Consider the following 20558-nt stretch of genomic DNA (forward strand, 5'->3'; position numbering starts at 1 on the left):
TTCTGCATTATTCATGTTTCTAATCTTAACTGCATGTTTGTCCACTGCCTATATTATTGGTTTATTTTTAGTAGTTATTTAGTTACTGGGGGTGGGGCCACGAATTATTACCAAGTTTTAGGTCTTCCAGACCAAACAGAATGATTGAGGTCTTCTTGTGGAAGTACATGAAGAGCTTTGCACTCAACATAGCAAGGGCTGGTCTCCGTCCACAATGTTTGTATTTTAAGGAGAAGTGGGTGGACTTTTTTTTTGGCAGAGAAGACTGAAAGCCGGCTCAGCGCCAGAAGACAGTGAGGGAAACCCCTTGCCGAGTTGCAATATTTGGAGGGAGGGGAGAGTGAGGAGAAGGAAGATTCTGTGGCAGAGCAACGAAGGCAGAAAGCGAAAGCGCAAGTCGAGCCTGGCTGAAGCAGCCATCCAAGCACACAATCTTTCCCAATAGCAGAGAGAGAGAGAGAGAGAGAGAGAGAGAGAGAGAGAGAGAGAGAGAGAGAGCGAGCGAGCGAGAGGGAAGAAAGTAAAGAAAACAGTGGGGAGAAATACAGCAGGGTATAGGGGTTATTGATGATGCAAAAAGGATGAAAAGCAAAGAAGAGAGAGATATCTAGGTGCCCATCTAGACAGCAGGCTGGACTGGAAGGCCAGTACTGAGAATGTGTACATGAGCAGACTCTTCTTTCTGTGGAAGCCCAAGTCCTTTAATGTCTGCTGCAAGACGTTGGAGATAGTCCACCAGTCTGTTATTGTGAGCAGTTTGCTGAGGACACAGCATCAGATCTGGAGATGCAAGTGGGCTCAAACTTCTCAAGTAGGATAGCTTGGTTGGCAGGCTGCTTTCTAGAAGATTTTGAGGTTGTGGTGGGAAAGAAGGACACTTAACAAGCTCACAGCCATTCTGCACAATACATCACACCCTCTCCATGACCCACTGACCAAAGAGCAGAGCACCTTTAGTAAGAGGCAGCTCCATTTGCTACAGGAGATCATTTGTACCAACAGCAATCGAAGTGCACGAGTTCTTCACTTAGCTCAAATATTATTATGCACTAAGCCACTAATTGAACAGGCTCAAGGATTTATGCGTGCTCCACTTATTCCACTATGCACTGCTACTTTGTCCTTTATGCAGTGATGCTCATTGGATCCCTTATTTTTAAAGGTATATAGTGTATAAGGATGTCTACAATAAGGATGTCAATACACTGACACTACATCCACTCTAGCCCTGTGTATACATCTATTACACAAGAAATCTTACTTTCATTTTTGAACGTGACCCTAGATAATACACCTTATTTTATATATGTATTTTTATATCTATTTTATATCTTTGTTTTATAATGTAAGATTAAAAGTTATTTTCTTTCTCTTGCTCTTAAGTTTTTCCATTTTCTAACTATGTCGACAATACACGCTAGTGCACAGTCACACACATTCTTAATTCTCATATTACTCCGTGGACTGTCTTCATGGCATAATTATTCTATTTTTATATCTCTAGGTTTATTTTATAATGTATGTTTACTTACCTTTTTTTGTTTGTTTGTTTTTAGCACTTTTTTTCACTTTTAAACCATTTTTTTGGTGTTGCTGCTGTAACATGCAAAAGTTCCTCTGGAATAAATGAAGCGATCTTTATCTATATATAAAGGAGTGTGTGTGTGTGTGTGTGTGTGTGTATGTCCACAGCTCAGCTACACTCCACTGTTAACACCTACCGTGTATACTTGAAAACAATGTTTCAAATGCCCACTATAATCATTAACATTGGTGGTAGCATTGTTCAGGAGTACAGTATATATCCCATGTGAAGAACACTTGAGCCTCTCCAGGGGTGCGATAGCCTTAAGGGCCATGGTCTCCCCCTGTAAACATCATTAACCAATAAAAACAAATCATTAGGGTCTATTACATCTATGCCCAGAGGTTGGAGGTTTGTAAGTATGTGTGTGGTTTTTTTTTGTTTTTGTTTTTTGTATTATTATTAACTTCAAAGGCGATTGAAGCATATGCTCACCAGCTTGCACCTATTTTTGCAAGTGCTCGCTGGCAATTAAATCTCCAAAAACACACATTTTACCTGATGCTTTTAGCCCAAGCAACTTACAATTATGACTGAATGCAACTTGAGGGTTAAGGACTTTGCTCAGGGGCAATGTGGTGGTGGGGCTTAAACCGACTACTTTATTGTTAATACTCTAGTTCCTTAACCACTGAGCTACCACACTCCATTAAAAAAATGGCACTCCTTTCTTTTCCCCAGATCAAGAGACTATGGCACCACCTATGAGAGACTGAATGACAAGGTGGGAGTGAAGACTGTCCTGAGCTACCTGTACGTGTGTCCTACAAACAAAAGGAAGGTGAGTGGGTGTCTTTCTCTGGTTTCAAGTCATAAGGACAGAGAAATAAAACAAATGCTTCTCCCATTTCTTTGCATTGGTCCTTTGAAGCTGGGTGACTTCACTGCCTGAGTCATTGCTGACATTATTGACAGTGTTAGTAATAGCATTTGTAAGCCGTGTTGATAGCTGCAGGCATGTTACAAATGAGAAGGCCTGCCAAAGATCAAGTAAGGGCAAAAATGAATTGTGTAACAATCCCTCCAACACAGCGTTTGTTGGAGGCTGAAACAAAACCAAACGGCTTTGTTTCTCTTAAGCCTTATCATATTGGACTCACTTTACCTCTGGTCAGATAAAAAAGCAGAAGGCTGGAAGGTGGGCGAAACATCTGCAGAGGGCTGGTGGAAAGGTGAAGCGCACTCTGAATAACATTTAAACATGTTTGTAATTCGTAACGAGCTGGAAGGTTAATGAGTTGCTTTACAAACAGCAGTGCCCCATGCTGGCAGGCTGCCCGGTGTGATGAGATGATACACTAGAGTCCTCATCGTCCGTTCTGTTATCAGGCATTATACAACAGTTAGTTCTGATCTTGCTATCTGATTGGATGAGGAGTGTTCTAAAGGTGCTAATATCAGGCAATAATACTCTTGACACTGAAAGGTCTCAGATTTCCTGATGGCAGGTGAACAGATGTGTTCTTTTCTCCAGTGCCCTTATGCCGCAAAACCCAGCAATGATCCTTTGCAAAACAAAATGTCAGTGCTGTTGATTCAGAGATGAATTTAGCATAGATATATGAGGCAGAAGAATCCTCTAATGATGGCACACACAGGTTAGGCCATTAGCCATCACTCAGGCCATCACTTTACAAAGTCACTTTACAAACCACAAGGACACATTTCTTTACAGAAACCTGCTGTGAACTCTTGTGGTCACAACTAGACAAAGCAAAGACTTTGCAGTCTTCATGTCTTACATGTCTTACAACTTTGCTCAGGTTTGCCGCAGATTAGCTGAGCTGGGTCTCAGCCATCGCTTTTTCTCCATCTCGCTCTCCATTGCGGGGACAGCAGGAGACTCACCACAAAGAGCCCAGTGCCCCAGTAAAAGCATTAAACCTTCAGCGGGAATGTGGGTAGAGGCTAATAACATGGCCTTCATCTTACGATGTCAGATGACAGTGTAAGCCAACCACCTGAGGGCATAAGTAGTCTTAGCTCTCTTAGGTGTCTTTTAAAACAGAAAATATGGCAAGACTTAAAAAACCATTGGATTTTAGCATTCAGCTGTAGACTCGGGGTGTAGGTGAGAATAAAGTGAGTGTGTGGAACCATGGAAAAAGTTCTTCATCAGTAAAGTCTGTAAAGGCAACATGTCCACCTGCTGCTGATGAAGCTTGAGGGGGAGCTCTCCTTTTGTTTTAGGTGACCGGCGATATCACAGTGGACACGTGAGCTTTACAGCCTTTGTTTCTGTGTTCCCCATAGATGAGGACTCACTTGTAAGTTCTGTCTCTGGAACGCAAACTCCCTTAATGTTCCTTCACAGTTTTGTTTAATGAGCGCTTTGGTGTTGCTCCACCACCGGATACCCCCTCACCGGCTGAATGTCCTTGCCACACATATTGACCAACCAACCTCAGTCGGATGCAGTGGGAAATCCCGAGACATAAGCGTGGCTATTTTCCAGCTGAAGGGGTGGGGGTTAGTTTAGAAGTAACCTTTTAGCCACGGTTCTTCCCATTTTAAGGATGAGCTTGACATTTCACCCATACATGCGGCCTCGGCCAAGAATCTCAAGTGCTTTTCACCTACAGTTTCAACCCCTTCCTATTGCGTCCCAGGAACTAAAGAATACGTGCTAAAATTGCCATTTCTGCCACGCCTGGCTCTGCTTCCATCCGAGCATGTGCCCTCTCCGAGCCAAAGCCATTGATCTGCCCTGACATGATTAATTCCAGAGCAGGCATGCTTTTCCTTTTTGTTTACTCCGAGCAGGTACAACCGACGTTTGCCATTCCACTGCTCGGATCAGTATGGAGAGGATATAGATTAAGTTGTTTCAGCCCGGCGCCATGAGCTGCCGCTGATAATGTCTAACGCTTATCCCCCAGGTCCTCGATCAATGCTGCTGCGCTGCTCGTGCACCTTCAGCTCATTCGCAAACGTTGTGGCTTAGAAGTGCCACTGCCCGCCCCTGTACACCTCGTCCTCACGCCCGCCTCTCCCGGAGTCTGGGCTGTGGTTTCGTGTCTGTATCCTCTGCCATGGCCCTGCGTTCCCCACATCAGAAAATTCAAATGATCTATTTCTATGGATCAATTTGAGGCACGAAGTGCTCGCTCTCGTTGGGGCTGAAATGACCGGGCCTGATTGGGGGGCTTAACATCTACGTTCTAATACTTTGCACTGCAGCTAATGGCAGTATGTTTTTGCTATATACTTAACCAGCAGGGAATGCGTTGCTCTCCAGTCCACGCTTGGAATCAAACCCACATTGGTCTTTTCTGTACACCCGTCATTTTACTGATTGTAGCCCATTGTGTCACTGCACAGCTGCAGGAGTCCAATGGACTGAAACTCTACGAGGAGCAAGATTACCCTCTCTAAAGGGGCTGATGGGAAGAGACGGCACATTTTCTATTGAGGCCTACATGCTATGGGTCAAGCAGTCGGACCCAGATGTGCATTAGCGAGCAAGACACCGTGGCCCTCATGGTGTCGCAACTCCCACCCATGCTTCTAGCTCTCCCCAGCTCATTTAAGTGAAGCTCCGATGGGTTACTCAAGAATGCCAGGTGAAAAGTAATTTCCCCTTCAAAACAAATGCTGTCTCTTAATACAATATTACAGAAAATAAGTAGACCTTAAAACCTGCAAATTGCATCTGACAAGCCCAAAGACAGTCAAGATCGGGCGGGGCCTCTTTCCGTCTTCTTGAGACTGTAATGAATGGCAAAATTGGAAGGCTCACAGCCTTCGCAAAATGCTGGCTGTGATTCGCCTGGCTGTTTATTGGCACTTAATGAAAAACAATTTATCTAAATCACCGCCTAGGGGGATTCACAGTTAAAGCTCACGGGAAGAGGGGTGGGGTGTGTGTCAGTGACAAATGCGGTGTGGTTTTTCCAATTCAGATCCAGTTGACGGAGGAAGAAACGCACGAGCTGCTCACAGTGGGAGAGGGAGAATGAGAAACGAAGTGAAAAAAGAGGGAAAGAAAGAGTTGAGAGTCCTTTCTTCCAAAATCTGGTTTCTGTATTTTAATTGTTATTAAAACTGCTTGTCAGATTCACCCATTTACATTATACTATTGAACTGTAGCGGTAGCATTTTATTTCAGGACTCACTGAAATAGTTTTGTCCTTATTAGCCTGAATCATGTTGATTACTGTGGCAAGAAAAGCACTAATGATATATATCTTAAACCAAAATGCAAGCAGCTCTATTGTGCAAGTAATGATCCATAATGGAACTGTCGACTCCTTGGTTAAACTGCAGACAATGCAGTTCTGTTCCGTTCCTTTTCTATTGTTTAATGTCAGTGCTGATTTTACACTCATCCTACCTGTCTCTCTGTCTCTCTCTCTCTCTCTCTCTCTTCCTTTCCCACTCTCACTCTCTCACCTGTGCGATTGCTTGTAGTCTGCGTATATTCACACTATATGAAGGGATGCTAGATTGATGCCTCCTGCTTGAGAAGATGTCAATTATATTCTTTGTTTGCCCTCATCATGGCAGAGATCCCCATCCTTGATGCATGCACACTTCCAGCAAGGGCATTCTTAATTAAAACAGTCACTCCTCCCCTTATTACAAGCCGAGCACCTCCATCGGTACGGCAAGACCAGTTGCTCATTAGACTTGGTTCTTTGAGAAACTACATTTCCTGCAAGAGTCGTCATGGCGGCAGCTCCGTTAATGAGCAAGCAGACATGTCTAACCTTTAAATATCACTGTGATCACAGTCAAACAGTGGATTAGAGGCAACCTGCTTCTCTTGTAATACAACTCTGTTGCGCAATCCCACAAGGAAGCCCGCAACATTTCCTGCTGTTATACAGGGCCAATCTGCTCTCGGTTTAGGTAATTGCCCATGTCGTCTTCCGCTGACCTAGGACCAGTCGGCCTATCTGGGGTCCGATGATAGGCATTGTAAGGCACGAGGAATGCACTGAACTCCAACCAGTGGCACTCATGCTTAGCTCTTAGCGCTGCCTGTTTGATGAGGCTTATGGTAAGCCTTGAACTCTGCAGTGTAGCACAGAAGTGCGAGCCTTATTAGAAGAAACTTTATTAGGAATAAGGGAGCCGACAACTATAGTGCATACAGTGAATTTCACTGAAGATTAAAAAAAAAAGTGAGACCACATGCACATAACAGCATATGTAATTATATTTATTTATAATAAGCTGTGAGCAAGGAGGGATTGCAAATCCTGAATGCCCATGAACCAGCAGGTGGCCAAAAGTTCAGACTTCCTAATTGCCACGAGCTGATAATTGCCACCAAACGTTAACTCCCACTCCGCTTATGGTCTTAAGTTCCTCGCGACTGTCTGTTCACTCCCACTGATTCCAGCCATTCCCACCCAGTTCTCTCCTTCGTTCCGCATTAGATAATGGTGCTGACGGACCCGGAGTTCGAAAGCAGCGTCCTCATAAGCTCTGACGAAGGGGCCAGCTACCAGAAGTACCGCCTAGGTTTCTACGTGCTCAGCCTCCTCTTCCACCCTGAGAAGGAGGATTGGATCCTCGCCTACAGCCATGACCAGAAGGTGAGTTAATTCAAGGGACCTGGATTAAGACCGGATATCTAGATTAGGCCTCATTTTAAGGGGATACTTCACTTCCTGTAATACTAATGTGACTAACAATTAATGTGGCTAGCTGAGGTCAGTTAGCAACATGCAGATAAGATATTGCTCATTGCCATTAGCTTTCATTCGTTATTAGTGGAATGATACGGTGGCTGGGAAAACCCACTGTGCTACAAATGAAAAAATGCACTGCGGCAGCACAAAACATATTCATCAAAATGACAATGCACTACATTTCAGAAAAACGGTGCAAATCCATAAAACAACTTAAGAAACACTGCAAATGCAGTAACAACACAACAGAAGTGTTCTGGGGGACATGGAAAGGGGATGCACCATTGAACAGCTAGTGAAAAGTAATTTATATTTGCAATTACCATGGTTTTGTCAGTGATATGTGGTACAGAATGAACAATTGGCCTATTCGTGCTTCTCATTCTTGCGTATGTTGCTACTGCTAAGTTGTAAAGAACGCACCCTTGAAGAACGCTGATAAAACAAAATCCCATTTAACACAAATATAAATCTGACCCTGCCAGTAAACAAGGAGCCAGCTACATTCAGAGTGTGTGATTTTACAATCCAGTTCAACCTAATGAGATGCTGTCTAATACAACTCATATTTCGTATGTATGTATGTATGTATGTATGTAAAAACATCACACTTCAGATAACATATAAGACTAAGACAGTTGGTGAGTTGGTCATTGTAGTAGACCAGATTTTCAAACGGGTCACTGTAGCAGGTAAATTATCAAACTTGAATGAAAACATAGCCTCTGATGTAAATTAGTAATACACTCTGAATGTAGATAGCTAGATATGTATGTATTAAGACAGAAACAGTCATGTCAAATAGGATTTTTCTCAGTGTTCTTTAAGGCTCCATTCTGTACAACTCAGCAACAGTAAATATGCAAGAATGCGGAGCATGAATAGGTTGGCTGTTCATTCTCTATCAGCCTAATATAAAGATATAACAGGGGTTATCGCAAATATAATTATTTTTCATCAGCTACTTGGTTACCACTGGTCTCATAGGACTTCACCCTCTCTGCATGTCCTCCGGAAGCGCTTCCGCTGTGTTGTGGCTCGATTCACAGTGTTTCTGAAGTTTACGTGCCTTTTTTTTTTTTATTTGTGACGCATTTTAGAGATTTAGTGCACATGTCATTTTGATGAACTTGCTTTGTGTACATTGCAACGCTTTTTTAATTTGATGGGTCTTCAGGGCCACCGTAGAATGATCTGCTTAGGGTTGTCACTAAAACGTCTTAACAACTTGGATTAGAAACAGGCAACATATTGGTCCCCAAAACTGGCCGCACACCTAACCTGCAAAGATAACATATATCTAAAATGCTGTGTTGAGATGCTGTGGAAAGTGACAGACTGTGCAAGTTCTTTGTTCGTGTTATAAAAGTCTTGGCTTCGGGGAGAAATAGTAATGCTTGCTGTCAGCCTGCCTCCAAAGATGCTGTTTTATGCATTCATAGTCAACGCTAAACATATCCCACTCAGTAATACAGCTGTAACCCATATGCTCATATGCCCTGTATCATTCACGTCTCTGTTGACCAAACCTACAGGGATAGCACCTTACCAAAGGAGACAGAGACAGAGATGGTACAAATACATTTTTTTTTTTTTAATGATCAAAGTCAGAGAGTCTGTATGGGGAAAAAGGAATGTGTGGGTGCATGTTTGTGCACCTACGAGAGCATGCATTGCCACCCGCACACTCTCCATGTTTCATCGTGTATGTGTGTTTGTGTGTGTCTCCCTTTTCTCACCACTACTCTCTCATTCCCTCCTGTATCCCTGAAGCCACCTTTACTGCATTTGTATCTGCCGGTCACACTGCCTGCCTCTGCCAGCTCTTCGCGTCTTTTCACATCCAGCAGTGTGACCTCTCTCCTGGGGTGACTGCTTCCCCTGAACTGGCTTGCAGACGGCGGCAGATCAAATGGCAAAGGTGCTTCCCGACCCCGCCGTGGTCCATGCTAATATGGGGAAAGCATCCCTAGGGGATGAAGGAAAGCCAGAGAGGGAAAAAGAGCATGGTTGCTCAGTTTAGATGCTACTAGTGCTGCCTGGGAGAAGACCTTCTCCAGGTTTGTACTGACCTTGGCTGCTGGGGAAGATGTAGGAGGGCTGGAGTTTGTCACCAACAGTCCTTTAACAGAACTCCAATTATTAACAGTCTAGGAACAGAGCTCTAATTCCTAACAATCTATTCATTACTATTAGAAGAAATTCCGATTTTAACCTTCGTTCATGTAGTAAAAAAGTAGTCAAATTGGCATTTGTTTAATAAAAAATCTCTCCATACGTTTTATATAGTGATAACACATGATTATTAACAACAGCAGGATTTGAAAGAGTATTTCCTGGTTTTCACCAGGAGACTGCGACATGAAGAATCTGAAATGGATCCTGCTGATTCTGCAATTTCAGAAGTGGAAAGTAAATAATCTCTGTCTTGCAAAAGGTGAAAAAGTTCAAGATATTTTCCCTTTTTCTTTCAGTGGCAGTCCATGGTGAGAACTAAAATATGAAAACTGAAAAGAGGAGGGAAGTGTGTGTGTGTGTGTGTGTGTGTGTGTGTGTGTGTGTGTGTATGGTGGGGTCACCGGTTTTGATCTGTTTTAAGAAGGGGCTTTGCTTCTGAAGGAAGCATGCTGGCAAGTAGGCAAAGATAATGTTTCAGTTATTTCAAGTACACACAACAAATTGTAAACACGGTGTTATTACAAGAGGATTATTATTTGTTTGTTTGTTTGTGTAAAACTGGGACCACTTTGGAGTAGCGTTTATACTGGGTAAAAACCCTGACTTTCAATGCCAATGGAAGATAACTGCTTTATTATCCAGTGTAATAACCGTGGGTTTAATCAATTATTTATTTTATTTATTTCACAAGGAGGTTGTCCATTACTCGATTAATCAAATCAGGCAGTGTATGAAGGTAAAGACAGTAAAACCTACTTGTCCTCCAGTGAACTTGCAGTGCCTCCTTCCTCTAACACTGGCACTGCAGTGGGCTGGCAACTGCTGTACAGCAGCAGAAAAGGTTAGGAGGTCATTGTATTATTCACAAGTGGTGTTAGATCAAGCAAACAAAAGACAGCATTTGCGTTGGCAGCGTCTCACAGAAGACCGAGCTGTGTAATGGTGGAAGGACGGCAGAATAGGAGAACAGCGTCTCCGGTTCGTCTGGTTCTCTGGGGCTCCCCGCGTCTTCTAATTGCCTGGGCATCAGCGAGACTCGTTGACTCTCCGGCAGACTTCGATAAGAGCTCGACAGCCTCAGTTGTGGTATGTGAAAGGGTGCCTCAGCTGTTCACGAAACAAAGGTTGTAATGGGCCTCGTATGCCTCGAGCTGTCAGAGGGATGGATTTTCTGACTCGATTCCCTGTGAAACACGCGGAGCCGGCACCCAAACAGTGAGGAACACAGCGCAATGCCCTCACTGGAAGTGGCCCCATGAGTCGCCCTCGCGTACTTAACCGAGTGTCCTCCATTCATCTTGCAGCCAAATTTGCATATCTCTCAGCACCACCTCTGAAACAGAGCTGTGGCTAGCATAACAGATATGTTAATTTAACGTTCGCTGCATGGCAGGGTCTTCGTAGGCGGGCCTGAGCCAGTGGGACAGCACTCCTGAGGCTGGATTTCCACACGCGGCTTTGGCTCTGGGTTTTGTTTATGAGCTATTAGGCTCTCCCAACCAGCTGCTGCAGCTCGGCTCGATGAGAGCATGCCATAAGGAATAATGGAACCCTCTCAACCGTACCATTTCCCAAGGAGGAAGAGAGGCATGCTGATCTTTTGGGACACCAAGGAACAAGCTTCCTTATTAATCATGTGACTTCTCTGCTTCTTCTGGGTACCCTAAACAGGATTGCTGCAACATATATTAATAGAAACCCCATGTTGCACAAAGTCAGGTGCTCAGTCCAATTTGTGTCCCACATGTCACAGGAAGCCTTTGCATGACTGGTACACCATGGCTTTGCTCGCTGGAAAAAAAAAAAGCCGAATGTGCCTGTCATGTTTCCCCATTGGCTCGTCGCCATCCCAAGCAAGACCTGTCGACGCCGCACACCATCCCAGGCAAGACCTGTCGACGCCGCACACCCAGGATGTCAATAACCTCCACCCACCCCGCCTCTCTCCCCATCTGCTCCACACAGCGTCTCCGCGTGTCACCCACAAGTTCCCGCTTTGAACCACAAGGCATAAATACCACATTCCATGCTTTTTTTGGGGGTGGGGTGGGGGGGGGTCGTTGTGCTGAAGCATGACCTTAGTTTGCAGGCGGAGTGTTAGAAGACTTGCTGCACTTGCTGTAAACCAACGCATGTCACGCGTGCTGACCTTTCGGGGCGAGACGAAACTGCACACGAGCGCCAACTCTGATTGATCATGTGGAAATAATAGCTCTTCATGCCAACGCCAAGGAAAGGCAGTCACTAATCATAAATTAAAACTTACACTCGACCCCAGATTGCACTGTAATTATACTGTTGGCCTGTTTAATGATTTCCCTACTGATTGACTGACATGGGTCTTAATAAGCATTTGGTAAAACCACAGATCAGAAATTGGTAATGTTAGATGCTGAGAGAAATGAAAGTGCACCACGCCGAAGTCTCTGTGAACAAATTCAAGCAAGGCTGTGATGTCAAAAACGTCTTTCCAATAGTCCTCTGCAGTCGCTGTGGAGGAGGAAGATGATAAGAGGAAGACAGGTGGAGGGATTGGGAGTGTGCGGCTGCCCTGCGGGGGGTGTCTCGGTCCCGCGTGTTCTGCTTGACTGCTCCCTAGGGAAAAAAATTACACTCGAAATCAAAGGAAAAACATTTTTTCCCACCAAAAAGCTTTTTTATTCTCTCCATGAAAAGCATTTTTAATTTTTAAATTTTTATTTATTTTTATTTTATTTTATTTTTTTTTTGCGTGAGGTGGGTCTGGAAACAGATGGGCGCTCTCCCGCCTCAGGACGTTTCACTCACGGTGCATTGTGGTTAAGAAGGGCGCAAACGAAAGGCATCAGAGGACATGACGAAAACAAGAAGAAGGAAAAAGAAGAAAGAACCATCAAAACAGGTGGGAAGTGTTGTCTAGGTGTAACGTCTGCGCATTAAATATCTCCGTGGTTTCAACACCAACCTGCTGTATTAGTGCTCCCATCTGGTGGCTGTGCCACAGCCTTCAATTCTGCATCGCATCCCTTGACCAAACCTGGCCTCGCTGCTTATTTGTTGCCCTCAACATTACGGCACTTCAGGTCCAGGCCACGTGCGTGCCGAATAAGAGACCCTCAGCAGGCACGGCGTAGCGCCGTACTGATGCGACAGCTGCGTCTTTTTATGAAGTAATTACCTGGGATTTAGCAGCGTGGAAGGTGCTCAAAACGCACCTTCTTCTTTATCCCAGTACAACATGCTTGGCGAGAATGCCTTTTTGTCTTTAGCGTATGTGGTGCCTAATTCGAGGTGTGTTCCTCCGAGGATCTGCCAGTGCGTCTGGGAGTTGCCCTCCGCGCCCTTGTTAGACTCATGCTCGTCTCTGGAGAGTGTTTAGAATTCTGATCTTCACCAGGGCCCTTTGATATTTCATCACGCTGCTGACCTCCCGTTTTTTCTTTTTATTATTATTACTTAAGCAGCGCTCTTAAAGGCAGGAGCTGTCACTCGGCCTTTGCCCTTCTGGACAATTGCTGTCAGGATGGTGCGCATATAGTGCGAGAGAAAGAGGGAGGGAGATAGAGATACAGGTAAACCAAGACATGGGGGCGAGTATAAGGATGAAATGAACTGGACATGGCAATTGCTTTCTGTTTAGCTATTACTCACACTTCAGATACGCTTTTTTTGGGTCAAGGTTATGGTGATTTATTTCTCTTCATCATACTTATATATGTAGATCCAAAAAACTATTGCTACCTTGTAAAAAATGTCAGCAGCTGGGTTTCTCCGAAGTGTCATAAAACAAAGTGCATCTTTAAATGGTAGTGAGATTATTATACTGAACACACACACTTTCTCTCTCTCTCTCTCTCTCTCTCTCTCTCTCTCTCTTTCTCTTTCTCTCTCTCTCTCTCTCTCTCTCTTTCTCTTTCTCTCTCTCTCTCTCTCTCTCTCTTTCTCTTTCTCTCTCTCTGTGATGATCTGAATGTTATGATGATTTTGGAAAACAGGGACAGCATAAGTAGAGTGACTCACTTCTCATAAATACCAGTGAAGTCCATTTGTTTGGATCACTTTCTGTCTTTCCTGATGCAAATGCTGTCACACTCCATAAGTGTTGCTATACCCCCGCCACACACACACTCTCTCTGATTCTGTTCTCACAGTTTGACACCACATGTGCAGGAACCATTGGCAAACATGAACATTTAGTCTCACAGCTAGATGCAGCATGGTGTCACCATTCGACACACACAAATCTGTGTAGGCATGACTAAAAGAGGCACAGTCGGATTTCAGACAGACATTTTGCCTCTGGACGATGGCCATCTAGACGTGCTCATTTAACGTAATGGAAAAGAGTCAGTAATAGCATGTGGAATTACGGAGACAGCGACGGAGATGTCAACACACATCTGTTCGTGGTGATTTCAAATTATTAATTTGCCATTAATCTGACTTTCAAGATATCAGACACAATTGGAGTAATGGCCAGACCTGCATCGGTGTGTCTGAAATGGCGACTGCTAGCCATTGCTTTTCAGATGGGCTGCTGTTCTTACAGCTGGGCCTGTGAGACCATTATTGTTCAGTGTCTGTTTTTTAATCCTTTACGTATCCAATGTGCAGTCCGTCCTGACCATTTGTTTCTGACAATTTGTATAACCTTTTGTATTCTCTCACTCTGGTGATATTTCTCTGCAATCGTTCCATGTCTTCCTGTGAAATCCTGGCCTAGGGAGAATGTCAGTGTTGAAGCTGGATGAGTCGAGGCGCCAAGGTGCTGAATTTTGGACAACAGTCTGAGCGCACACTTACACGACCGTGTGAAATGCAATCCTTCAAATGTCAGCCGATATTCTTTCAGCCCCTGGTTGCCCATATTCCTGCACCACAGTAATGAACTGGAGCTTCTTTGATGAGATCTCTTGTGCAGTGCCGCACTATACATCTTGCCATAAATATCTGGTGCACTTTCCCAAGAATCCTGCTGTCCAATCACCATAAAGGTAACGAATCCAGGGGGACAAAGATGATCACTACTGCAGCTAGGAGAATGGAAGTCCCATTTGCATTACAAAACCAAACAGTCATACATCAGTCACAAATGAATTGGACTCTCTTGCCTTCCTTGTATGCTGCTAATGTCCACCGATGTCTCTCATGCAGGGCCCGATTGGTCAGTGCTGCATGGGTAGCAGACCTGTCCACCACACCTCATCATCATTTCCACTAATTGGAGTGCGAGGTGTGAAAGGGTTAAGCATAAAGAAATCTCATTGCGCAAATGGTTGGTGAGGGTCAAAAGATTTATATTTGAAACTCAGTGAGTCGAAACTCTCTTAGTTGTCATTTTAACTACCTCCTTCTTGATTTATTCCATCTTCTATGGCACTCCTTTAATTATAAGTTCTTACTGCCAAAATTAACTGCACACACTGAATGATTTCTGGATAGTGATTCTCTATCTGCTACATAATCTTAACCCTTTAGATTCCAGGGATCCAACTTTTGTAACTATGTCAATTGCCTGGCCACGAGTTCCAAACAACGAACGACCCCCCCCCCCCCCCCCCCATTAACCCGCTGGTACCTGAAGGGGAAAAGGGCTTGATCACCTCCCCCAAGGCATATGGAGGAGATCCAGAGACTTGCGAAGGATTCATCGTACAATGCGAACTGTTTTTACCAGCCGTGACTAACTGGCCACGCCAAGGTAGCGTTCATAATCTCCAGGCTCACAGGTAAGGCACACACTTGGGGGCAGATTTGGTTATCTACAGTTCGCCGTTAATGAATGATTCCGCGGGTTCGTGAGGGAACTGCGAGCAGTGTTCAACCATCCCCATCAAGGGAGGCTCTACAGGCAAGTGCTGTTGCGCTTGAGGCAGGGACTAAGATCTCCGGTGGACTACGTCATGTTCCAGACCCTAGCCATGGGGACGCGTTGAAACGAACCCGTGCATATCGACGCATTCTTTGGTAGAACTGCAGGCTAACACATTGAACGAGGTAGTACACCTCGCTATAACCTACAACTGCCTCCTGTAGGAAAGACGCCATTGTATACATCAGAATTCACCACAATGGGATGCAACCGTGACTGCCAGACAGACCAACACCTCTGAGGAGCCACTTGCAGCTGGACACAGCAGGGGCATGACCCAGAAAGGGAGACCAAAGGAAAGGCAGCAATGCGTTGAGTCTCGCTCTATGTTCAAAGTGTTGGTTGAGGTGTCATACAAGGGCTGCTTGTTTTCCACCTCTGCCCTAGTTGACTTGGGGGCTGCTGGGAATGTCATGGACTGGGGCTTTGCAAAGAGGCTAGGGATCGAATCCATCACCCTCCTCTCCTCGCTAAGCGTTCAGGCCCTGGACGGGGGCCCGGTAGGCCCTGGCTACATTACCCATGTCACTCCCCATGTCCTCCTCATCATCGAAGGGGAGCACATGGAATGCATTGCCTTTTTTCTCCTTCCCTCCCTCTCTCATCCTCTCACGCTAGGTCTGCCATGGCTATGGGCTCACAATCCACAAGTACTGTGGACCAAAAACCAAATCCTGCAGTAGGCGCCCTCATGCAGCCAAAGGTGCTTCTTGAACAAGGCTGTGCCGCCCAAGGTGACCTCGACGGAGAGGCCTGGAGCAGATAAGCAGGTCCCGATTCCCCAGAACTACAAGGACTTCTGCCCCATCGGGACTGGGACTGCGTTATTACCCCCCATGAGAGGGCAGTACCCCCCAAGTGACGAATCTATCCCCTCTCCCAAGAGGAAGAATGGGCAATGGACCAATACATCATGGAGGCACTGGAACAAGGTTACATCTGCCCCTGTCCCTCTCCGGAGTGAGCCGGGGTTTTCTTCATGAAGAAGAAGGATGGGGGCCTAAGACCATTTGTGGACTACCAGGGGCTCAAGTACCCGTATCTCCTCCCCCTCCATGAACAGTTGAGAGGAGCCAGGTATTTCACCAAGATAGACATCCATAGTGCCTACAATCTAAACTGGGTCAAAGAGGGAGACGAGTGGAAGACCTTCAGCACTTTCACTGGCCATTATGAGTACCTGGTTTTACTGTACGGTCTGGCCACGGCTCCGTCCATATTCCAGGCCTATATTAATGAGGTTCTAAGGGAGTTCTTGGGAAGATCCATCATCGCTTATATCGACAACATCTTGATCTATTCCTCCTCCTGGAACCGACATGTGCGCGACATGCGGGGCGTGCTCCGGACCCTACTACAGAACCTCTTATATTGCAAAGCAGAAAAGTGTGAGTTACACTGTAAGGAGGTTGACTTTCTGGGTTACATCATCCAAGAGGGAAGTGAAAGCATGCAACCAGGCAAAGTGGAGGCAGTAATGGCTTGGCAAAGACCACTCACAAAGGCATTACAGTGTTTTTTAGGCTTCGCTAAGTTTTATCGGAGATTCATCAAATCCTTCAATTGCCTAGCGAGGCCCCTCACGAATCAACTCCGGGGACCAGCCCAAAAAATTAAATGGACCCTTGAGGTGGAGAAAGCCTTTGAGGAGCTGAAGACTGCATTCTCCACAGTGCCTGTGTTGCAGTAACCAGAGAGACCATTTGTGGTGGTGGTAGACGCCTCCAACATAGGAGTAGGTGTGGTGCTGTCTCAACATATGGAAGAGAGAGGAGGTCTCAGGCCCATCATGTACTTCTCCCGAAAGCTAAGTGGAACTATGGGATTGGGGACCGTGAGCTGCTATCCATGAAACTCACTTTCAAGAAGTGGAGGCATTGGGTCGAGGGAGCACGACACCCCTTCACCATTTTCACAGACCACAAAAATGGAATACCTCCAGTCACCAAGAGACTGAATGCCAGACAAGCTAGGTGGTCGATTTTTTTCTCCAGGTTCTAGTTCTGGGTCACCTATAGGCCTGGGGAGGAAAACACCCAAGCAGACGTGCTCTCCCGGCAACACAGAGGCCCTGTCGACGAGTTCGGAACCTGCTCTCTCTCTCATGCTGTCTGACATCTCTGAAGTGGGAGCTGGACTGACAGATAAAGGTAGCCAACCCTCATTCACAACGCCCACCCAATCACCTCTACGTGCCACCTAAACATAGGGGTTCAGTCATCATGTGGGCGCATACATCATTGGAGACAGGACACCCTGGTTCTACTCACACTGCACAGCTGATAGGGGTGCGCTATTGGTGGCCTGCGATGAATAAAGACATGGTAAGGTATGTGGCTTCTTGCGCAGACTGCGCCTGCAACAAAACGTCATGCACTCCCTCAACAGGTAAGCTTCTACCCCTGCCTACTCCCCTACAACCATGGTCCCAACTGGCTGTGGACTTTGTTATGGACTTACCTGTCTCAGAAGGCCACACCGTTATCCAGCGCATAGGTGACAGATGATCAAAGATGGTTCAATTGATCCCTTTAGCAGCCCTCCCCACCGCACTGGAGACAGCCGACACACTGTTCCACCAAGTCTTCAGGCAGTTTGGTCTACCTGAGGACATCATTTTGGACCGAGGCCCTCAGTTCATATCATGGGTGTGGAAGGAACTGCTGGGTAAGCTCAATGTCACGGTCAGGCTAACGTCCGGCTACCACCTTCAGGCCAATGGGGAAGTAGAGAGAGTCAACCAGGAACTAGGTAAGCTCCAACGCCTCTATAGCCAACAACACTCCAAGATGTGGAGCACGTACCCCCCAAGGGAGGAGTACATGTAGAACTCGTTGCACCACACGGGAACGGGTCTCACCCCTTTTGAGTGCCCGTGTCAGACCTAACGGGGAGCAGTCGAGCATTGCAGGCCTTTCATGTGTCACCGCTAAAGCCCGTGAGGGAGGGTCCCCTCGCTGAGGAGGAGGGTCCCTCAGGTGACCCACCCCCACCTCTGGAGACGGAAGGGGGCCTGGTGTACAGGGTGTGGACCCGGCTAGATTCCTGGAGGAGAGGGAGGGGGCTGCAATACCTAGTGGACTGGGAGGGGTATGGCCCAGAGGAGCATTGTTGGGTTCTGGCCTCCCAGATTTTGGACCCCGACCTCGTCGCTTCCCTCCATAGGCTACACCTGCTTAAGCCTGCCCTGAAGCGGTGGGGCCGGCCATGTTCCAGGAGCCTGGCGGGGTCTGGGGGGGGTGGTGGTGGTGGTTCTGTCATGGTAGGCCGGTCCCCTATGGAGGGACATGCCCACTCCAGACAAAGACCGTAACACTTACCTGCCCCGCTTGCAATCACCTGCCTTCCAATAGGAAAAACCTGCTCCTCATTCGAGCTCTCACTATTTATACTCCTACACGTTCAGAAGGAGAGTGCTGCACATTAGCGGACGAGACCAAGAGTGCCCGTCGTTACTCCGATCCAGGAGAAGTAACTAGACTTGTGTTTGTGTTTGTTCAATAAGATGGAAAATAAAGAACATATCTGTTCAACCTCACCTCTTGCTTCCTCTGTACCGCCTACGTCACACTAAATAATAATCCTAGAGTTTAACAAATTAAACACTACATCACTGAGTGCCATATGGTATTGATCATATCTAGAGTAGTTTTACTTTATTTATCTCTTAGTAAACAGTAGCCTATTTACTTCAGAACTGACAAGATTATCAAAATTACAGTCTCTATTTTGACCAGTGTTGATGAATTAATTATTTGGACAAGTGGTGTAACTCTGCTCCTTCAGTCAGATGGTGTAACTCCGCTCCTTCAGTCAGATGGTGTAACTCCGCTCCTTCAGTCAGATGTAATTTTTTTTTTTTTTGGTCAGATGGTGTAACTCTGCTCCTTCAGTCAGAAGGTGTAACTATGCTCCTTTATTCAGATGGTGAAACTCTGCTCCTTCAGTCGGATGGTGCAACTCTGCTCCTTCAGTCAGAAGGTGTAACTATGCTCCTTTATTCAGATGATGAAACTCTGCTCCTTCAGTCGGATGGTGCAACTCTGCTCCTTCAGTCTGATAGTGTAACTTGGATCCTCCAGTCAGATGGTGTAACTATGCAAGGAGGCTGACTTGTGGTTTGTTTGAGCCAAAATGACGAGGATGGACTCCATCTACTTCACTGCAGCAGTATCCAACAACTATCTATGTGTGTATGCAAGACAGATGAGAAATAGCTATATTAGGCACTTGTATGGCAGACAGTACACTGCAAAAAGTAGGATGTCACTGGCTACAGACCCACAATTATAGTAGCTAGAACAGCCTCTAACAAACAAGTGGACATTCAGCCTTTATAGCATTTAAAGAAACATCATTAGAATACATTATCATAATTGATTATTAGCATACATCATGACATAAAGAGTTGACAAACTCAAAGTGCATAATGGCAATATTTGACATACATATGTGTCAGTCGAGTGCTCATATATTTTACATTTCACATTTATGGCATTTAGCAGATGCTCTTATCCAGCACTACTTACAAAAGTGCTTGGTTGTCTGCTCAGAAAAGCATCCTTAGCAAGTACAAATAGGTTAGAGTCATACCAAAATACTGTCAGACACAAAAGTCATTGCTGAAATTTAAACTGATATACACAATACAATGCCATATAGCATATGCTGTATAGTAATGGGAACGTTAGAGAAATTCTTTAAGAGAAGATTTTGGTCAGAGGCACAGTTTAAATAAATAGTTTTTAACACTGGATTTATTTCTTTACAAGTAGCAAAGCTGATTTGTATTACATTATTTAGATTGGACAGATGTGCAAGAATTGGTGGCCAGACTTAAACTGCATGAAGGGCAGTGATGGTGTGTGTGGCATCATTTTGCTGCTGGAATCACACTGAACAGGTGCTGCCACATCTGGATGAGACTGCTCTCACTGCTCCCCAAAGGATTATAGGTATTAGCTGCCCAGGGGATGGCGGGCTGGGAACGAAATGTTCAGTTGTGAGTAAAAAGCTCAGATGGACGTTTCGTGCAATGTTTTGTCGAGATAAATCTTGAAATATATTGCAAAGGTAATGAGCTATCAACTAGCAACAGCTAGAAATACATAAAGTCAACACTCTCTACCAACTTAATTGCTGACGTTTTTGTGTGTGTGTAGTTCATTTGTTGATCTGTTGCTGAAACTCTTACCCCCATCCTCCAAGTACTCATTCATGGTCAGTTCCTAACCACAGATGTACTGCTGGCTATATATTTTTGAGTGGAAGACCACACTCTGCCCACCTGTGACAATGACACTTG

At 45.4% G+C, this 20558-nt stretch overlaps 1 protein-coding gene across 1 annotated transcript in view; it reads left to right on the forward strand.

Moving 5' to 3' along the window:
* The window catches only part of sorcs3a (sortilin related VPS10 domain containing receptor 3a), a 156315-nt gene that overhangs the window by 81757 nt on the left and 54000 nt on the right, over positions 1–20558 (forward strand). Inside the window, exons 3-4 of the mRNA XM_035535023.2 lie at positions 2267–2366; positions 6970–7128. Of these exons, the coding sequence (XP_035390916.1) occupies positions 2267–2366; positions 6970–7128 (259 nt within the window). The remainder of the gene's footprint in view (positions 1–2266; positions 2367–6969; positions 7129–20558) is intronic.

This window comes from Electrophorus electricus, chromosome 18 (assembly GCF_041902795.1).
Source record: "Electrophorus electricus isolate QZ-2024a chromosome 18, ASM4190279v1, whole genome shotgun sequence".
Classification (NCBI taxonomy): domain Eukaryota; kingdom Metazoa; phylum Chordata; class Actinopteri; order Gymnotiformes; family Gymnotidae; genus Electrophorus; species Electrophorus electricus.